We start from the raw sequence: 19,440 nt of genomic DNA, 5'->3' as shown, positions 1-19,440 counted from the left end.
ATTAAATTTTGTAAATTTTATGCAAAGCTTATTAATGAGTTGTTTAAGTGAACTCTACACTTTTATCTCAAGTAATTAATGACAAGATTATTGATGAATTGGTTTAATTAAATGAGAATTTTCCTGACAACAGTAATATATTTATGTAACAACAATTACAGGTACAAACCGGAAATAATTACATTTACAAAAGTGTTAATTAGAAAAATGTACAAATAACAACAAACAACAAGATGTTGCAAAACAGTCAAATAATAATATAAAATCTAATTTTACGTACAATTACTACTTGCACAGCCTTTTTCTAAAAAAATAACATAGTAAAATACAGTAGACTCTAGTTATATTACGATCCTGATTAAACACAACCATAGTTTCAGGTACATACATTTAGATAAATTGACAAAATTTAAGAAAATATGAGATGATAAGAAACTAACTGCATATTAGACAAAAAGCATTCTCATATGTATGAAACTGTAAATACAAAAAACAGTTGGATCACCGTAGAAGAATTGCATGCGTTGTTTAGTGTTTGTTGTTACATACAAATTTAAGTAAAAATAAAAAAAAAGACACGCATATTGAGCACTTCAGACAAAACGAATTAAGTTTGTAGGTCCCTTGAGGTTCGTTATAAGCGGAGTCTACTGTACGCATTTATTTAATTAACCGAGACTGCAAAATTGTTTCTATACAAAAACTGTTCACTTTTTTCGTCATTATTTCTCAAAGAGTCAAAAATTTTGTTTCTCATTTCTGGCATTGTGCACGACTTTGTTATAAGCCTATTTTCCCGGTTTCTTTCTTCACAGTTTAAACTCCCACTTCTTGTTTTATTTCTCTTTTCATTTTCGTTGAATTCTTCTAATTTCATCACACTCAAAGGACAGATATGTGTCGGCTGAAGACTGTGTACTTCCACGATTGGAATACTCTTCTCTTCGTTGTTCAAAGTGGTGAGTGTTTGTTGCAATTCGGTGTCAAAAATTGAGACTTGTTTTGGTCGACGCAATGTTGGTGGTTTTTTCCTTCGGAAGGAAACAACCAGTGGCCTTCTAGAGTCGTGTAGACGTGCCATTTCAACATCGAGGTATCGAAGTGAGCTCTGGCGGCTGTAAGAATCTGTGTTGCTATGACTGTTTACTTGCGATGATCGACCGGATAATGTCGAGTAACACCTACCTCCGGGGGTACGGTGGCCTCGACGGAAGCACTGCTTGTAGGTGGCCTGAAAAAAGAACCTTTTAGAAAAAAAATAAGTAAAAAAACAACGTGTAGGTTTATACTGAAGTCGGAAAGTTAAACATGCGACTTTGCAAAGAACCAAGATCTACTGGGTGAGTCATTAGTTCGGTGTCAAAAGAAAATGACTATGATGACAAGTAAAAATAATTTTTGCCTTTTTATGTTCATACAAAGTTAGTCAAAAATTTGAAATTAAATTCATGTTTTTTGGCGGTTCATTTATGAAAAAATAACTGTCTAATTGTCTTTGTTTTTTTAAGATCAACTTTGATCTCAAATTTATTTGATCATAAAATATTATACAGTATGTCTCCGGATTGGGTTTACAAGAGGAAAAAAAATTTCATCCTTGATTTTACGCCAAAACTGCAAAGGGAAAACATTTTTTGCTTTACCTGAACCCAGACAATCTGTAATTAAAACTTCATTATTCTAACTCATTAGAAAAAAAGTTCATTTTTCTCTTGATTTTGGATTCTGCTTTTGAAATCCCATCACATTGGCGGTTTTATTTTTTTGACAATAATGTCACTTTCATAAATGAGTTTTCGCAAAGTTAAATAACAGAAGTGTTTATGAAAAACATAATTTTGATAAATAGCAATTCAAAGAAACAGCTTTAAGATAAAAAACATAGTGATTTTTAACAAGAACTATCATTATTTAATTAATAAATTAATTGTTAAAGTGACATTTAGTTGTCAAATAAATAAAACCGCCAATGTGATAAGTCCAACATCATAGAGCAAGAGCCCGCGGTCGCCAGAATCCGTCATTTTATAAAAGTTGAAAATTTGTCATCGCATACTACCAACACAGGAAGGAACCATATGCAAGTATGAAGTTTGAGTCATCGTGGTTTTGGGTGATAACAGGTAGCAAAGAAGTAAAAAATACCAACTTAAATTTATTGAATAAAAAAGCGTAATTTTTTTATATTTTCTTCGGAATAATATTAGAACTCACCTCATCCATTGCCAGACACTTAATATAGTGGCAACCCCTTGTTAGACACTCTTAAACTTTAATAAATTGTTTTGGCGTAAAATCAAAGATAAAAAAAATCCTCTTGTAAACTCAATCCGGAGACATACTGTATAGTGTGTCCCAGGTAGGTGAAACGACTTTTGTAAAAGATAAATAAATTTTGATTTAAATTCTTATTTTTGGGGTTTAGGCATGCGAAATTAAAGACTAGTTTTTGAAATAATTTTAGTTTTTTGTCATGAAAATTTTCAAAAAAACTATTCTTTTGTAGAGTAAAGTGCTTATATTTGGCAAATACGTCAAAAATTTCTTTAGAACCAACAACTAGGCCCCTATACCAAATTTCAAAATCATCGGTCAACTATGACTTTTATTTTTTTATGTTTATTAATTTAAAATCAATTTATTTTTCAGATTTTTTGTTAAGAATTAAAAAGTTAGATTTAGAATATTAGTCGTAAATTCATTTTTGACGTTTCTGTTAATAAAAAGGAATTATCTTAAAACAAAATCATAGTTAACCAATGATTTTGAAATTTGGTGTAGGGTGATTTTAAACCACTTTTTTAATAACTTTTTGTCGTATTGGACACATAAATGGCACTTTATCCTACAAAAAAAAATATTTTTTTTCAATTTTCAAAACATACATGATTTTTCAAAATTAATATTATGTTAGAAATTAGTCTTTAACCATGCAGGATTAAATCTCAAAAACAAAAATTGAAATCAAATTTGTTACAAGAGTCGTTTCATCTATCCGGGAACACACTGTATATTAGAAAATTATTGCATGTTTATTTAACAAAAAGTAACTACAAAAACTCTATACAACATTTTTTACTTTTTACAGTTTTATCTTGAAGATTTTAAATAGGCAAAACTACTGTTTACTCACTGCAAATAAAAAGTTATCTTGCTAAGAGGAACATGCTAGATAAAATGTTGTATGGCCCTCGTGGGTTCTTACATTTAACTCGACTACATCTTGTAAACTTTTTCTTTTGCTTAAATTACTTGTATCATGAATAAATACAATATAGCTTACCATAAATACAACATTGTTACTAATAAAGGCAAAGCAGTTTTATTATAGAGTTGTTAAAGTTAAAGTAGATAAAGTAGTAACTATAAAAATGCTTTTACACGTATTGTGTCTTGAAATGTAATCTTTTTAAAATACTTTTGAGGTGAAATACTTTCTAAATTAAAAAATCTCTCCATTTTACAATAACGTTTCTTAAAATTAAAACAAGTACATTTTTATGTTTCGTTTGCGTTAGACTATCGTTTTTAAGTGAGAAATTGTTGAAGTTCAACGTATTTCACCGAAACTAATGCAATTTCAGCTATTTTTAAGTGTCAAAAATTCTAACTGTCAAATTAATATAATAATAAATTCAATTTAAAAAGCACTCAATAGAAAAAATTGTATAAAAAACGCGTGTTACAATCTCTCATTGTGATACTAGTGGTTTTCTAACACTCGTATCACAATGAGAGTGTTGTAACATTTGTATACTATTGAATTTTGAATTTTGTGAAATAGTTCTGACCAGAAAGTAAATATATTTTTTTTAAATACAAACATTGTATTTATTGATGGCATTGGTGTTAAAATAATAAACAAAATACAAATTAATTAACTAGTCTGTGCTTTAAAATGCTCGTTTAAAATTAAATAATTTTTTTTAGATTTGTAAAAATAAATTACTCACTGCATTATTGATCACAAATTTTTACAGCATAACAAAAAAATAAAAAATTGAAACGAGTAATTTGCTTCGAGCGATCATTATTTCCTGAACAGATTGTATCCTGTCGAACACAATCTCTACTAGTTGTATAGAATGTTACGAAAAGAAAAAAAATTTACATGACACTGAGTAATCATTAGCGTACAGTCCATTGGGAAAATGTCACACGTTTTCCACCCACACTTTCAACATTTTATTATTAAAACGAAACAAGATAAACAAGAAGTTTTATTATAAAAGCTTCCACATTTCTATACAAGTAATTGAGCAATAAATTTTCTATTGACTTAAATTATCATAATTAATTTGCTTTCAAAAACCACCAGTAAACATTAATACAAGTAATTAATGCTGCAATTCTACTTCTAATTAAAATTTTAGTGAAGTTTTTATTTACTTAAAGAAAGATCAATTCAAAAAGGCGAGGGCGAAGATACCTAAGACTTTACGTCATAAAAAAATTAAAACAAAATAACTGTTTGTACTTTAAACCATTACCCCCATTAGCAGAATACATGTAATAATGGGTGGTATACAAAAATTTTTCTAGTACTAATTTAAATTTGTTGCAACTGTTAGGCTAGTATTTAAAATGGACAATTTTTACGAAAATACAAGAATTTTTAACGAAAAGTGCTTTCAATTAGTATTGCAGCGACCAGTGAGAAAATTTTTGATTACTTTATCGATTAGTGTACGGTTACGGTAATTATATTTTATAAAAATTACTGGATAAATAGTTTGTAATTACTTCTTACAGAAATTACATTTCGAGCACTCCTCGTGTAGATCTTTTTTCTATTTTGTCCATAACAACTTAATAGCTTATTTCAGACTATAATTTATGAGAGACTGCCTAAGGCCAATCATAATTATCTTTTCCGCCCTTATGCTAATAACCCAATTTTGTACGTTCTAAAAAGCAAACATATTTTTAGAATATCTACAACTGCAAAACCGTGAAAGTTTATTGGATCCAAAATGAGGTTAAATTTAGAAACACATTTTATTATTCAAATCAGTACTTTATATTCATTTCTCTTTATGTAAAATAAACAACACGATTGATGTTTAATCATCCCACATCAGCGCGTTTATATAAATCATGAGTTCGTTGCTCTCAAGGAAGAACCCATAGTCGTGTAAAATCAAATTATGAGTTGTTTTGTCCAGTTTGGAAAATTCCCCACGTTCTTACCTTAAAAGCTTCCCGGAATTTGTGGGACATTATGTGATAGAGAAGAGGGTTGACGGTCGTTGATAGATAGAAAAATATTCCGCTGACGTAGGTCAGGATTTGAAAGGCTCGGATCATTCCTGCTGAAGTTTGTTCGCCGTAGATGGCCAGCAGGCGTTGAGCGTGAAAAGGTGCCCAACAGATGAAGAATGCCACCACGACAGCCACTAAACAAACACTTTTTTTTAATATTTTGTCTGGACAAATGTGTAATGGTTTGGTTGATTAGGTACGTTTGGAGCGCAATGGTCGGTAATAATTTATGCACAAGTGGAAATTACGGGACAGTGGGTAATTAATAGAAGTTGTAAAGTGGAATGTGACAAACATATTTTAGAACTGTGTAAATTACAAACCGATAAACAACTTAATTGCAGCTTTATTGGTATTAAAATTGTACATTTTGGTGGATGCGCCGGGATATTTGTATTTGGTAAATGGTGTTTTACATTTATTCTACTTTGTGTTATTTCTGAATCATATATTTTTTGTAACTATTTATTTTATTAATTATTTTAATTGTCCCAATAATTATCTGGTGTCTGTTTAAAGATTTCTTTCTGAACTAATTTTTTATTATTTAAGTCGAAAAAAATTGTCATGCCTTATCACATAACTATTTTCGTCAGCAAATAAAACGTTTTTTTACTCTGCTTTTAGAAAATTTGAAAAATTTTTGTTGTTGTATATGTATTTAATTAAACACTTTGTCGGTTATTATTAATTAAAAAAAACAATATGTACAGGGTGCTGCATTTTGGAAGTCCGAATAGGGAATCTCCAAAACTAAGAGGTTTAGCCAAAAACGAGTGATACATTTTGTTTTCGACTTACAGACAAAAGTTAACATTTTGGCGAAATCTAAAAAAAATTATATCTTCGTTATTATAGAAGATACAGATTTGAAATAAAGACATTGTACAGGCATTTTTTACGAGGAATTTAGTAATGTAATTAACAATTTTTTTCAGTTATTAGTTTAGTTGTAATAAGATAAACTTGTATTTTTTTAAATGGAAATCATAGGCGGCTATGGCAATTTTGACAAACCTATTTTTTTTTGATCTAAAAAATATATATTTGTTACATAATATTTTTTTATAACTATACTTAAAAAGTGAAATACATATTTTGTGTGATAATATTTGGCCATGGAAAAACTATTTCACTCCAAATGTGTAAATAATAATTAATAAGAGTTTTGTGAACTGTAAAATAGATGAAAAAATAGATAAAATTATAAAGATTTAAAAAATACGATACGGTAGAAGCACTGAACAAATATCCAAGCGCCTCAGAACAAAGTTATTACATATTTTTAATAAATCCAAAAATAGGAAAAACAAATGTGTCAACAGTCAACACAACTAGAAAAAAACATTTTTTTGATGATATAATGAAGGTAGGATAACGTTTCACATAGACGTAATTTGGGTATTTGAATAGCCATATCGTCATTTTCGTGTCATATAAAATATATTTTATTGAAGGATTAAGGCGGCTTTTTTTCTACAACACTCTATGTATCACTAGAAGTTGCAATGGTAATGTTTGCTTGTTTAAAAACAAAGAAATATTATTAGTCGCCAATAAATTGATTTACGATTTATTTTGCATTTTTTTCATTACTTAGTACTTAGAAAACTCTTTCGTTAGTGATACTGGTTGAATATAATATAGTTTAAATCCTTTTAATTGAAGATGCAACATTTTTTCATGGCCAACTGCGAACAAAAATCAAAGATAATTTTTTGCTAAAAATGTATTATAATAATTTGTTACAAATATATATTTTTTAGATAAGAAAAAAACAAGCTTCTTAAAAATGACATAGCCATCTATGATTCCCATTTAAAAAAATACAAGTTTATTTTTTTACGGCTAAACAAACAAGTGAAAAAAATTGTTAACTACATTATTAAATTCTCCGTAAAAAAGTGCATGTATAATGTCTTTATTTCAAATCTGTGTCTTCTATAATAACTAAGATACGAATTTTTTTAGATTTCGCTAAAATGTCAATTTTTGTCTATAAATCGAAAACAATAGACGATAGCGGGATGCGATTTAAACCAATATTATTTTCTCAAAAAATGAGCCCCAGAATGTATTACTCGTTTTTGGGTAAACATCTTAGATTCGGAGATTCTCTATTCGGACATCCAAAATGCAGCACCCTGTACATATTTAGAAAACTTTAAATTTTCCAAAGCTTTTTTCTAAACCTTAGCTAATCAAAAAAATGAAGTTTTAAAATAAATTTTGCATGTCTTAGAAAACAAAAGTAAGTGGAAGCTACTTATTTGTTGTTACTCAACATTAATAACCTGTGTGTAATAGTTTGTACAAGTACATATATCAATGCTTTGACAATGTCTTTAATAAAAGATTTAAATATTTGTTAAAAAAAATACAAAATAAATTTAAAAATTATTAGGAGTTAAAAGAGTCAAAATAAGTCACCTTGTCTTACTTGCAAGTTAATGATTGTTAACGTAAAGAGACCAACAACAATTGTAATTAAACATCATCTTTGGCTTTAGCCGAGGAGTCGTTAACTTGAAAAAAATTTGTACAACTCAATTTCAATTTTAAAAGATATTAACCAAAAATTTCAGTAATTCCCAAAAAATTCCACCGAAATTCCATTAATTGCAATAATCTATCGTAATTTCATTGTTTGCAGATTAATTTATGTAATTCTAAAATATATTATGTAATTAACTTAAACTTAATTTTTTCCAAAATAATTTCTATAATTCCAAATTAACTTCGATAATTTTAAGAAATTCAACGTAATTTTTAAAAATCTCCTACAATTTAAAAAGACTTCCTATAATTCTAAATTAATTCCTGTAATTCAAAATTAATTCTAAGAAATTAAATGTAATTTTCAAAAGAAGTTATTTCCAATACTTCAAAAAAAAACAATATTTCCAAACAATTTAAAGATAATTTTAGTAATTCCAAATACCTGCTCCAAAATAATTTCAAGCAATTTCAACGTTAACATCCCTTTGACTATACCTTTTCAAAATCCACTACTAGACAAAGAAAATGAGTTTAACCGATTTTTTTTACGATTATTTACTTATTAAAAATGTTTGTTAGAAGCAATAAATATAATAAAAACTTGTTACAATAAAAATTGAAAATTGTTTTGCAGTTGGTAATAAGTTGGTTTTACTGAATAGTGTATACATATTTTGAGATTTTCTGTTTACATATAATTATAGTTTTCTCTTTTATAAACAATTTGAACACGTCCATTTAATATAACATAAAATTTACTCGATTACAAATAAATAATTCTTTTAATATTTATTAATACTTTAATAGTCATGTTTTTAATAACAAATGTTTTATATTCATATAAAATGTTACACAATATACAAGGTGATTCACGAGGAATAATGAGCTTGACCAAATTCTCGATGCAACCACCATTACTCTTTGCAAGTTATTTTGCGACAACTGTAATGTTGGTTGCATCGAAAATTTGGTCAGGCTCATTATTCCTCGTGAATCATCCTGTATAGTAAATAGCATCATAAAAATGAACAGTGGATGATATTAAAATGTTAACTAATTGTGTCGCTTTATACTAGTAAATTGAGCGTATACAGTACAAATTTAGAAGTGTTTTAATTCAAAATATTTATTTGCTTTTTAATGAAGCAACTTTATTTTTTTGAGATTTTGGACACAACTGTATTAGTTTTGCTACATCTGTTTTTTTATACAGTTTTAAATTTTAATTAAATATAGCATAAAACGTTTTAAAGCTTCACACAACTTACAGTTTACAAATAAAAACAATTTTTTAGTTTTGAAAGAAATAACTTTTTTTTATTTATAACTCTTTAGTATAAAATTATTATTTTCAGGCAACTTTTACAGATTTTGTAACAAAAAACACAAAAAACAGGTAGTTTGCTTGTAAACTGCGTCTTTACTTTGTTTTGACCGACGTCTTAATTTGTTTTCCTATTCTGTTATATAGTTTTTCTATATCGACAAACCAAACTTTTGGCCCTGAACTTCTCTAATAACGAATGAAAATTGGTATTTTGTGCAATGCCAACAATGCTAAACGTCGTTACAACGGTGCCAACAATTATAAGCTCAACTGTTATTTTCATTGTTTATAGTTTTCCAATGTTCGACACAAACACCAACTGGTGTCAAAGCGTTTGAACTTTGTTCCTAGTTGAGATTTTTCTTCCAGAATTTCGGTTAACTATTCTCAAAAGTGTTTCACTGAATTCTTGCGGTTTTGGATCAAACCGTCATTAACCTTGTCTATTGCTTTCCAGTACGACTGTTGAAAGCTCGATTTAATCTATTGTAAGGAGGAAATTCCGAGGAATCGATTTGTACTATCTTAGAAAATAAATAAAACAAATTTCGTTTTTCTTTGCTATGCAATAAACTGCAGGATCTAGTTTACATAAAAACACTATTCATTTCAAATGAAAATTTAATATTTTGATTTGGACACAAATTCCATTTTCTGAAGCAATTTGCTTAGTGGAAACCTTCATCGAGTTAGAAAGGTTTTGGTTGACTCAATAACAAGCCGGGATTCATTTTTAGTATTCATATATCAATGGGATTGTACAATCTTGGATTTCGTCGAGCAATAAATAACAAATTTAGGCTTTATTTTCACATAATGGAGAAAGGAGGAATTGGACAATTACCGATTTGTCACCCATAATGGATCTGACGAGGATGAAAAAATGACATGTGACTGAAAATCCTTTTTATTAATTATGTTGACAAGTGGGTCGTAGAGGATAATAAATCACAAATCGGGAAATGGTGTTGTGATACTAGACACCAAATTCATTACGAAAGCTGATCCTTTGAGAAGTTTTTGCGAATATTGATTTGTTGTTGTTGTTTTTTGTTACTTATCTAATTTCTGTAAACTTTGTCATTTATTTGTGCTTTAATTAAGAAATATTACTGTGAAACAATCATTACTGCCAGTCCAAGTCATTACTCAATTTTTTTATTATATCTGTAATATTATGACTATGAGCTTATGCATGAACGTGAAAAATGTATTGTTAAACGGAAGTAAAACAAATAAAATATTGAGAAATAAATTTAGATCAAGTAAAATATTTCAAATATCTACTCAAGAAGTACAATAATAATCGCAATTATTAAAAATAGCTAGAAGCAATATAATTTTATTTCTTTAAACTTTTTTTTTAATATTGTTCTGGAATGTTGTTTCAATAAAACAATTCAAATTAATTTTTTTTTCTTTTTAAAACTCTTCGCATTACAAGGCAGCTACTGAAACTAAAGCATGAAACGTTTGTTTACATATTCATTAAAAACTAAGTAAACTTTTGCTTGAATAAAATTGTATTTATGATTTTTTTACGACGAAAAACTAAAGCCTGTGGTTTTAGACATTTCTAGAAACATATCACGTACAACATAATTCTTAAATGTAGACTAAAATCTTTAAGAATCCTCGAAGTAAGATTTTTTATGGATTCAATTATTTTTGTATCTAAAGTTTATTCTTTATTTAGAAATCAATTATGTTGAATACTGATACTGCTTTAAAAATTCAATGTCGCAAATTTTTGATGTTATTTTTACATGTGTTATTGTTACAGTAATATTTTGATTTACAGTTATGTTATATCAAGTAAAAATTAATTATATTAAGTAAAAATTTTCAACTTATTTGCTTTGATGTATAAAATATTGTATTTATAAAGATAAATTGTACTGAGATATTTTTAGGTATAGACAACTTTATGTCTTCTTTAAAAAAAACAAAATGTCTGTTTATTAGTAGCAGATAACCTGTATCAAATTATGGCAAACGTTTTGTAAAACACAATTATTTAAAAAGAAATAATGTAGCAGAAGTGCAATACTTAGTTTTACTTTTGTTGCATTGTATTTGTAACAAACAAGATTTAGCCAAAATTGTTACCAAATACAAATCGGCTTACAGTTTAAAAAAAAAGAGTTTGAAATCTTTAGCAGAAAAAAGGACAAAAATATGCACTAAAATAAGCTTAATATTTAAGCAAAATATGCATAAAAAGCACAACAACTGAAAATATGCCTTAAAATATAATCATATTTTTTTTCAGAAAACCTTCTGTGCTATTTGAAACAAAATTTATTTTCTAACAAAAATGTTCCAAACAACAAATGTTTAATAAAAAAACTTACAAATAATCCATACATAGCAAAACGTAAATACGATATACAGGGTGTTCGGTCCAAGTCGCCCCGGCTGATAACACCTAAACTTACTTCTTTTTTTCAAAAAGTAAATATTTAAGTAATAATATTCATTCTTGGCTTTTTCAATAGGTGTATCAAATTTTTTTAGCGCATCCGGTGTTGCCGGAAATGCTACCAAATTTAGTTTTTCAAATGGAACACCTATGTTTTTTTTCTTCAAACAATAATAATTGACATGAAAAATACTGTAAACCACTATTTATTATTACATTTTGCGTAACACAATGCTATCATATCAAAAAACATCTTAAATCTTAGAATTGTATAAGGAAATTGGTCGCGTAGCCTGATTTTTAATTTTAAAGGAAAGGTGTGAATAAAAAAAAATGCTTGGATACAGTTTTATTTTTGATTTGGCAAATCTAATTTGTCAGTTGATGAGCGAGTTCTCTTATGGTAACTCATTCAATTTTCTTCGACTGATAACAGAACACTCAGATTTCTATTTTCTTTTTAGTTTTAAGAAACGAACCTATTTGTCTCAGTTGTTTTTCAATTCGACTAAATTTCCAACGATTTGGATGAACTCTATTTGAGTATTTTTCTCTATACTGTCTTTCAACTTCCGCTCTATTTTTATTGCACTTAAAAAACACTTCAAGCTTATCTACTAATTCGTCGTGATTAATATCATCCATTATTAAAGATCTTAATAAGATTTATTGACAAATTAGGCTTTGTCAAACTAACAATTAAACGGTATCTAAGCATATTTCTTTTTGCATGAATACCTTAACAAGTAAACTCCGCCTACGTTGCAAAATTGGCAATAAAATTCAAAAATTTATTGTTTTCTGAGTGCATTATATAAAAGTAAAATGTAATAAATAGTAGTTTACCGTATTTTTCATGCCAATTATTATTGTTTCGAGCAAAAAAACATAGGTGTTCCATTTGAAAAACTAAATTTGATAGCATTTCCGGCTACACCGGACGTGCCAAAAAAAATTTGATGCATTTACTAAGAAAACGAGGAATGAATAGTATTATTTAAAAAACTAGTTTTTGAAAAAAAAAAAGTAAGTTTAGGTGTTATCGGCCGGGGAGACTTGGACCGAACACCCTGTATAAAAATATCTTAATAAAGTTATTGTTTATCATTTTTATTAAAAAGTAATGAATAAATGTTTTTCTAAATTATCTACTACACATTTATAAAATGTGAAAAGCTTGTTTCCACTTTTATGTTTGTAAGAAAATTGGAACGTATTGTATTTTTTTTGTACAAAGTTGCCGACAGTTTCAATTTCTTTTAAAATAGCCTTTATACAATTATTTATTATTTAATTTAATTCTATTAAAGTCAGACCTCACTTGTCTAGTTTTTTTTTTATTGAGTCACCCCCCAAAGCATAATTGGCTATAAAAATGCCAAATTATGTTTCAGTTTTTAATAGTAGATTATGTTATTAGGAGTAAAAGTGATTGTTTATGTGGCGAAGCTGAACGTTCATTTTGCCAAACGGAGTGAGGCAAATGGATTCAGCTGAGCCACATAAACTCACTTTTACTCCAAATAACATATACTATTTTATCTGCAAACGATTCAGATGCAACGAAAAGAGCAACACACCAATAATCAAGTAAATCACCTCAATAATCAGGACGCTTTGCAATAAAATCATAACAAACGTCACGCGTCAGTTTCGGAATTTGTGTTGAGATTTCGAAAGTGTTGATTGATTTAACTGGTGAATAACTGGTGTAGTTTATAGTGCAAAATGTCGAATGCTGATAATCTACCTTGTACCTCTTCAGAAAATGCTGAAAAAGCGAAAGGGACAAGAAAGAGACAACAGTGGTAAATGTCAAAGTAAGTGTCAAGTAAAAGTGAAAACGCCTAGGCGTAAAAACAGTGTTTTTACTCCATGTCTGAAAAGTAAAACTTTTACCTGTGTCATTTAGTCATAAAAGTGGTCACTTTTGTGACGTTTGCAGATAAAATCTTTTTTTTTAACTGTCTTGTAGGTAGATGCGGATAATGAAAGAGCTAAAGATAAGATATCTAAATTCAAAACGGTTTTGCAACTAGACGACTCAATTATAAATTATTTGTAGCTATTAGTATTAAAGCCAAAAAAAACTTCAAAAACTGGAAATGGTTAAAATTAGCATAAAAATTAAAAAAGGTTTTCAGAATAAAAACGCTAAACTAGTAAATAAACATTAAAAAAAATATTTATGTGAAATAGAAAACTTTAATTTAGCTACTTCTCCTTGGATCTTCTTGGTATGGAAACGATGAACAAAAACACGATAAGCCCGTCACACCAAACTTTTATTTATTAAATAAAAATTAAATTATTTGAAATAAAAGTTTGGTGTGACGGGCTTATCGTGTTTTTGTTCATTTAATTTAGCTATATCGACAAGAAATTTTATGTTGCCTAATAAACAACGGAAAAGTATAATGCTTGATCCGTAGTCTAGTAATAACTGATGTACCACAAAAATTACATAAGGTGTGAAGAACAACCATTAAACAAGCGATTTTCTACCAGAAACAATAAATTATTACCTGTACGAAGATGTTATTTTAAGTTAAAATCACTTTTAAAACACAAATTGTCGAGATTCAAGTCGTAGTGTGTTACGAGTAATTCCGCAATTTAATAAATTATCAATAATTTTTGATTTATTTCAGGATAACTAGCCGATTTTTTTCAATAACTTAATTGCTCAGATATTTCTTTATTATTTTATGAAACGTTTTTGACTCCAGCGCTTATAGAAGAAAGTCATACCAGGTCAATAAAAGGTATGGAAATAGAACCAAACGTTTTTTGCTTAAAGTATTTATTATTTTGGAAAAACTAATTGGTGAATGGTAAAGTACTATGTGACGTTTTATAAAGAATAAAATTTTTTGAATCTTTTTTTTTGTTTTTGAGTTTTAAAAGTTTTTTTTTTTTTTTTTAAATGGCAACCCACTATATAACCGTTTTTCTCATAAAAGCCTAGCAAAGATTGCAACTATCTATCTTTAATTTTTTCAAAAAAACTCGATTTTTTATACATAAATTGCAATTTTAACAAAAAAATCGCATAACTCAAAAACAAAACAAAAATTGTTCTCAAAATACAATCACATTTTTCATATATACTTTAATTTATACTTTAATTTATGTTAACTATTATTTTTTGAAGAAAAAGTATTAAAAAAAAATATTGCATGATTCTATACTTTATCTTCACTCTGTATATGCTTAATGAATGTCGTGTAAAAATGTATAATTCTTCTCAAAAATAAAATACATAATTTATTCTACTACTGTAATAATATTATTATTATTTTTTAATGAAGTAATGTTCTTATGTTTAGTGATTACTAAATAAATATTACAAAAAATAAAAGAGTAAAAGAAAAAACTAGGTATTATATAGGCTGCGCCAGAACTCGCGCCCCAGAGAAAATTTTCAAGTAAGGTAAGATACCAGGAACATGAAAAAAATGTTTAAAAAATTCTATCTGTCAAACAATTTTGACATTTAACATTTTTTTATATCTATTTAATGATACTGATGATTTTGTATATATTTTTTTACAATTATTTAGTAAAGGGACAAAAGTTTTGCCAATAAAAGCCACAAATAACATTGAACAGGGTTTCAATTTAGGATACAGCTTTCTTGTTTCCTCTTTTAATAGCCTATGGCAAAAAAACTTGGAAATTTCTTTTTCCAACATAAATAAATAGTCAAAGTGCAAACTTTAAACCCTCATAACTTCGAAATTTTTATAGATAAATTTTTTTTAATATTTTTTCCATGTTCCTAGTATCTTACCTTATATGACATTTTTCTCTGAGGCGCGAGTTCTGGCGCACCCTGTATGTATCGGGTTTTTTTTTAAATTCGACGTCGAAGTTGGCATTACAAAATTAGTTGTAAACAAACTCACCAAGATTACCAAGATTAAGATTATGAATGGTTAACTTTGTGCATACTATTAAAATTGTACTTGTAATGTTATGTTGCTTTGTTAATAGTAAAAATCAGGAGGGTAGACCGGTGCGTCATCAATTTCATTTTTTCATTACCAACTTGAAAATGAAATAAAAAATTCTATCACAATGTAAATTGAAACAATTAATGGGTCTCTAAGGATGGTAGCCTTGAACATTAATTTACATATGTACTTCAACTACACCACTTAAATGTCATGTTCCAGTGAATTTGTCAATTTGACATTGACAATAACATTATTGTCGTCATTGAAAGTCTTTTTAGTATATTTTGGAAGTATTTTTCGTTTATTGGTTAATTTCTTGCTTTTGTTCTGCGTCTCATTGGTTTCTTTTAATAATTCTTAACGATTAAGTAATTTCCATGAAATCAGGCATAAACACTTGTGTTAGTGTAAAAAATTGAAATAATGAGGGTTACCGATAAAAATTAGCCCACATCATCCTTTATTCTATAAAAAAATGGAGCTAATCTTATAAAAAAAATCATTCAAATGCTGTTTTAGTAAGTACTTTACATATTGTGTCTGCTATGGCACAAATCACACTCTGTAAATAAAATTGTGATTATTTTAGATATTTGAGGTAAATATGAGCGTTGTTTAAGAAGCCTATTATTTAATGAAGTAATCGACGCATTATTATGACTCTCACATGAGTAGCTTTCTGGTTTTCATAAGATCAAAATAAAAGCTTCTTAACGTTTATTGTTTGTTTTCGAAAGATATAAGATGCAACTTTGTTTCGTAGACGTGTTGAATTTCAAGTTTTTTTTTTTCTTACCTGGAAGAATGTATAAGATTGTCTATAGTTTTAAACCCTTAAAAAAACTTAATGTAAGAGATTACTTGTACACGCTCCTTGTGTTTATGATAATTCCTATTTATGAAATACCGAATTTGCATCCGTTTTCTTCTCAACTTACCCACGAATTAGATTTAGAAAATCGTTTTATACATCAGTAAAAACTGATGTACACTAAAAATTTCGAGTTTTAGATACAACATCCAAAAACATTGGAAAACATAATGATGTAATGAATGCAGTGCATGTAGAACGTCATTTCCAATCTATTACATTAAATTTTAAATGTCTTTACAAAGAATCGTACAAAGTAACACTTTTAGTCCGGTCAAATTAGTCATAAAAATAGTGGCCAAATAATGAATATTCCGACTGAGCTAAATTTTGGAGGAGACCTTGGGTACACCATTAGAAATAAAGTGTCAAAAGTCTCCATCGATCCCATGTGTGCTAAAAAAGTTGTTCGGGGTCAACGGTCAAAATTTGAAATTTTTTAGATTTTTTGTCTTTTGGAGCGGGAGTTCTGGCGCACTCTGTATCATGTAGAACGTGACTCCTTCAACTTTTAGAATCGAGATATCTCAGGAATGATAAGTCTTAGAAAAAAAGTGTGAAGAGCATTTTTGTAGATAATTTCAAGATCTATAATTTTTGTCCGAGCCACTTTTTCGATAAAACATATCGTTTTCGAAAAAAATCAAAATTTTGACTTTGACCCCGAATAACTTTTTTAGCACACATGGGATCGATGGGGACTTTTGACACTTTATTCCTAATGGTGTACCCAAGATCTCCACCAAAATTTAGCTCTGTCGAAATTTTAGTTATTTGAAATGTCTATTTTGACCGGACTATTTCAGCAATAACTTCTAACTCGTAAATATTGAACCTAACGTCAAAAAAAAATGACGTTTTGTCATCGCGATGTAAACGTGGTGAGGACAAACGTCATATGACGCACCGGTCAACCCTCGTGATTTTTCCCATATGTGTTCATGGTGTGTTCGCGGCCAACTGTGACGTCGAATTTAAAAAAAGACCCGTTATATTTCAGCAATAGGAAAAGTAATTTGTTAGAAGTACAAAAAAGGACTGCTCACCTAACATCTTCACCACATGTTTGGTGGCTTGCGCATTCTTCGCAAAATTCTTCCTCCCTTCCTCCTCCTGTTTCTTCTCCACATTTTCACTCGCTCCATTAGAGGGATTAATCTGCTTATACACTCTGTGTTTTAACTTGACACTGTTCCCCCTCGACGGCCTCACAGTCGATCTATGCAGTTGCAATCCAATTAACACATACAGCACCGTGATCAACGACATCGGCGCCACAAAAAACACAAAAGTCGAAATTTCAAAAGCGTGTGGAATCACGAATCTCTTCACGGTGCAAACACAATGGTCCTCTATGACCCTCCCATCGGGCAACTTGTCGTAGACCAATCCGAAGGCCATTGCTTGCGGAATTGCCAAACACATGGCCACCATCCAGATCGCAATAATAAACTTGATAGCTCTGTTAAGTTTCGAGAGGGTGTGTGAGAGAAAGGGGTGGCAAATGGCGACATACCTCTCAACCGTAAACGCCGTTATTGTTAAAACAGTCGCATTGGCGGAGGTTTCAGCCGCGAAGCCTTGCATTATGCAAAACGCTTCGCCGAAAATGTAGGGGTATCTCGACCAGATGAGGTAGATTTCAGGAGGGAGGCCTGAAACGAGGAGTAGGAGGTCGGAGATGGCCAAACTGAAGAGGTAGTAGTTGGTGGCGGTGTGCATCGACTTGTTTCGGGCGATGACGATGCAAGTACTAACGTTGCCGACGACTCCGCTAACGAAAGTCAACGTGTAGACAATGGTGATGGGGATGACAATAGCCAAAGGGTCGCGACGAGGACCCCAATCGCTGCTATTGACCGGAAGGGGCACTCTCGTGCTAACTTCCGTTTTGTAAAAAGTGTTATTAAAAATGAAACTCTCGTTCTCATTCAGGGCTTTATCGATGAGGATCATTGTTTGCATGATTACACCGGAATTTGTAGTAGCATGATGAAGCTGAAAACATACGAATAAATAAACAATTAAATCCTCACAATCTCGACGATTACAAAAAGATATCCGGCCCGATTTGAATTTCAAAACTCTCGCAGCATATGGAAATTTACATTTTGTCTTATCCTCTCCATTATATGCCTTTTGTTTTATCCCAGCCCTTTTATTTAATTCGACGGAAAACTTGCTGAATTATTGTGCTTATAAAAAAAAATCCAGAGGTTCTCTAGTGAATTTAGATATTTCTTGTAAGAAAGGATAATTTATGTGTGACAGATGGGCATTTCTGAACTTGTAAGGATTAGTAGGAAAACCGCCGACAAACTTTATTTAACCCCTGTCAAAGTTTAAACACGTGGAAGTGAAGAAATTTACAACTTTTCGCGATGTGCCAAAGCGTTGTTGAAAAAAAGCGGTTAATTTATTAAATTACAAGACTTGTTGTTTATTGAGTGACACTCAAGGCACTGGTATTAATCAGCAGAAAAGAATTTATTTTGTCGAGCTTTTAAGTAGCTTTAATTTATTGGATTTGAGCTTGGACCAGTTGGTACAAATGTGTTGAAAGAATTGGTAATTAAATGTTAATAGTATGTAGAGTAATAAAAAAAATAAATTCTTTATTTAAACAGCTAGAAAAAGGTTAAATCAAAAGAGATTAAACATTATTTAAAGCCAAAGAGTTTCGAGTGTAATGGTACCAAAAAAAACATAACAAAACAACAAATTAAAAACTTTAAAAACAAAATATTTTAATACCAAGAAGGTGAGACTGACGATTTTCTAACATTTCAATTTTTCAAATATAGCCGTTTTAATTTAAACTTGATGTTTTATTCATTTTTCATATAATATGCTAAGTAAACGCACTGATTGTTTGAATTATACAATCATTACTTCACAAAAAGCATTTGAATATTCTTGATACTCGTAATGCTAAATCATTTTTGTATATCATATTTATTACATTGTCATACTGACTAATTAATCAATAAATTATTGGAAGGTAAATAAATTGTTATATTATTTATACACGTTTGTGTAAATATTTTTCTGAAATAATAAACTTACTACCTATTTATTTATTTAAAAATTTTAAAATGTT

The 19,440-nt window shown here is 29.2% G+C and overlaps 1 protein-coding gene across 1 annotated transcript; it reads right to left on the bottom strand.

Annotated features, from left to right (window-relative positions):
• Window positions 1-544: 544 nt before the first annotated feature.
• LOC123009550 (pyrokinin-1 receptor-like) lies at window positions 545-18,305 on the bottom strand. The gene is made up of 3 exons (XM_044405937.1): window positions 17,387-18,305; window positions 5,191-5,396; window positions 545-1,231 (listed from the first exon to the last, which is right to left on the bottom strand). The coding sequence occupies exons 1-3, from the start codon at window positions 18,303-18,305 to the stop codon at window positions 665-667; spliced, it is 1,692 nt and encodes a 563-aa protein (XP_044261872.1). The 3' UTR covers window positions 545-664.
• Window positions 18,306-19,440: the final 1,135 nt, after the last annotated feature.

This window comes from Tribolium madens, unplaced genomic scaffold (genome assembly GCF_015345945.1).
Source record: "Tribolium madens isolate multiple individuals breed KSU strain unplaced genomic scaffold, Tmad_KSU_1.1 Scaffold_7;HRSCAF=85;Tcas5.2_LG10, whole genome shotgun sequence".
NCBI classification, from domain to species: domain Eukaryota; kingdom Metazoa; phylum Arthropoda; class Insecta; order Coleoptera; family Tenebrionidae; genus Tribolium; species Tribolium madens.
The sequence above is the reverse complement of the archived record's forward strand: the minus strand, read 5'-3'. Positions and strand labels throughout refer to the sequence as shown.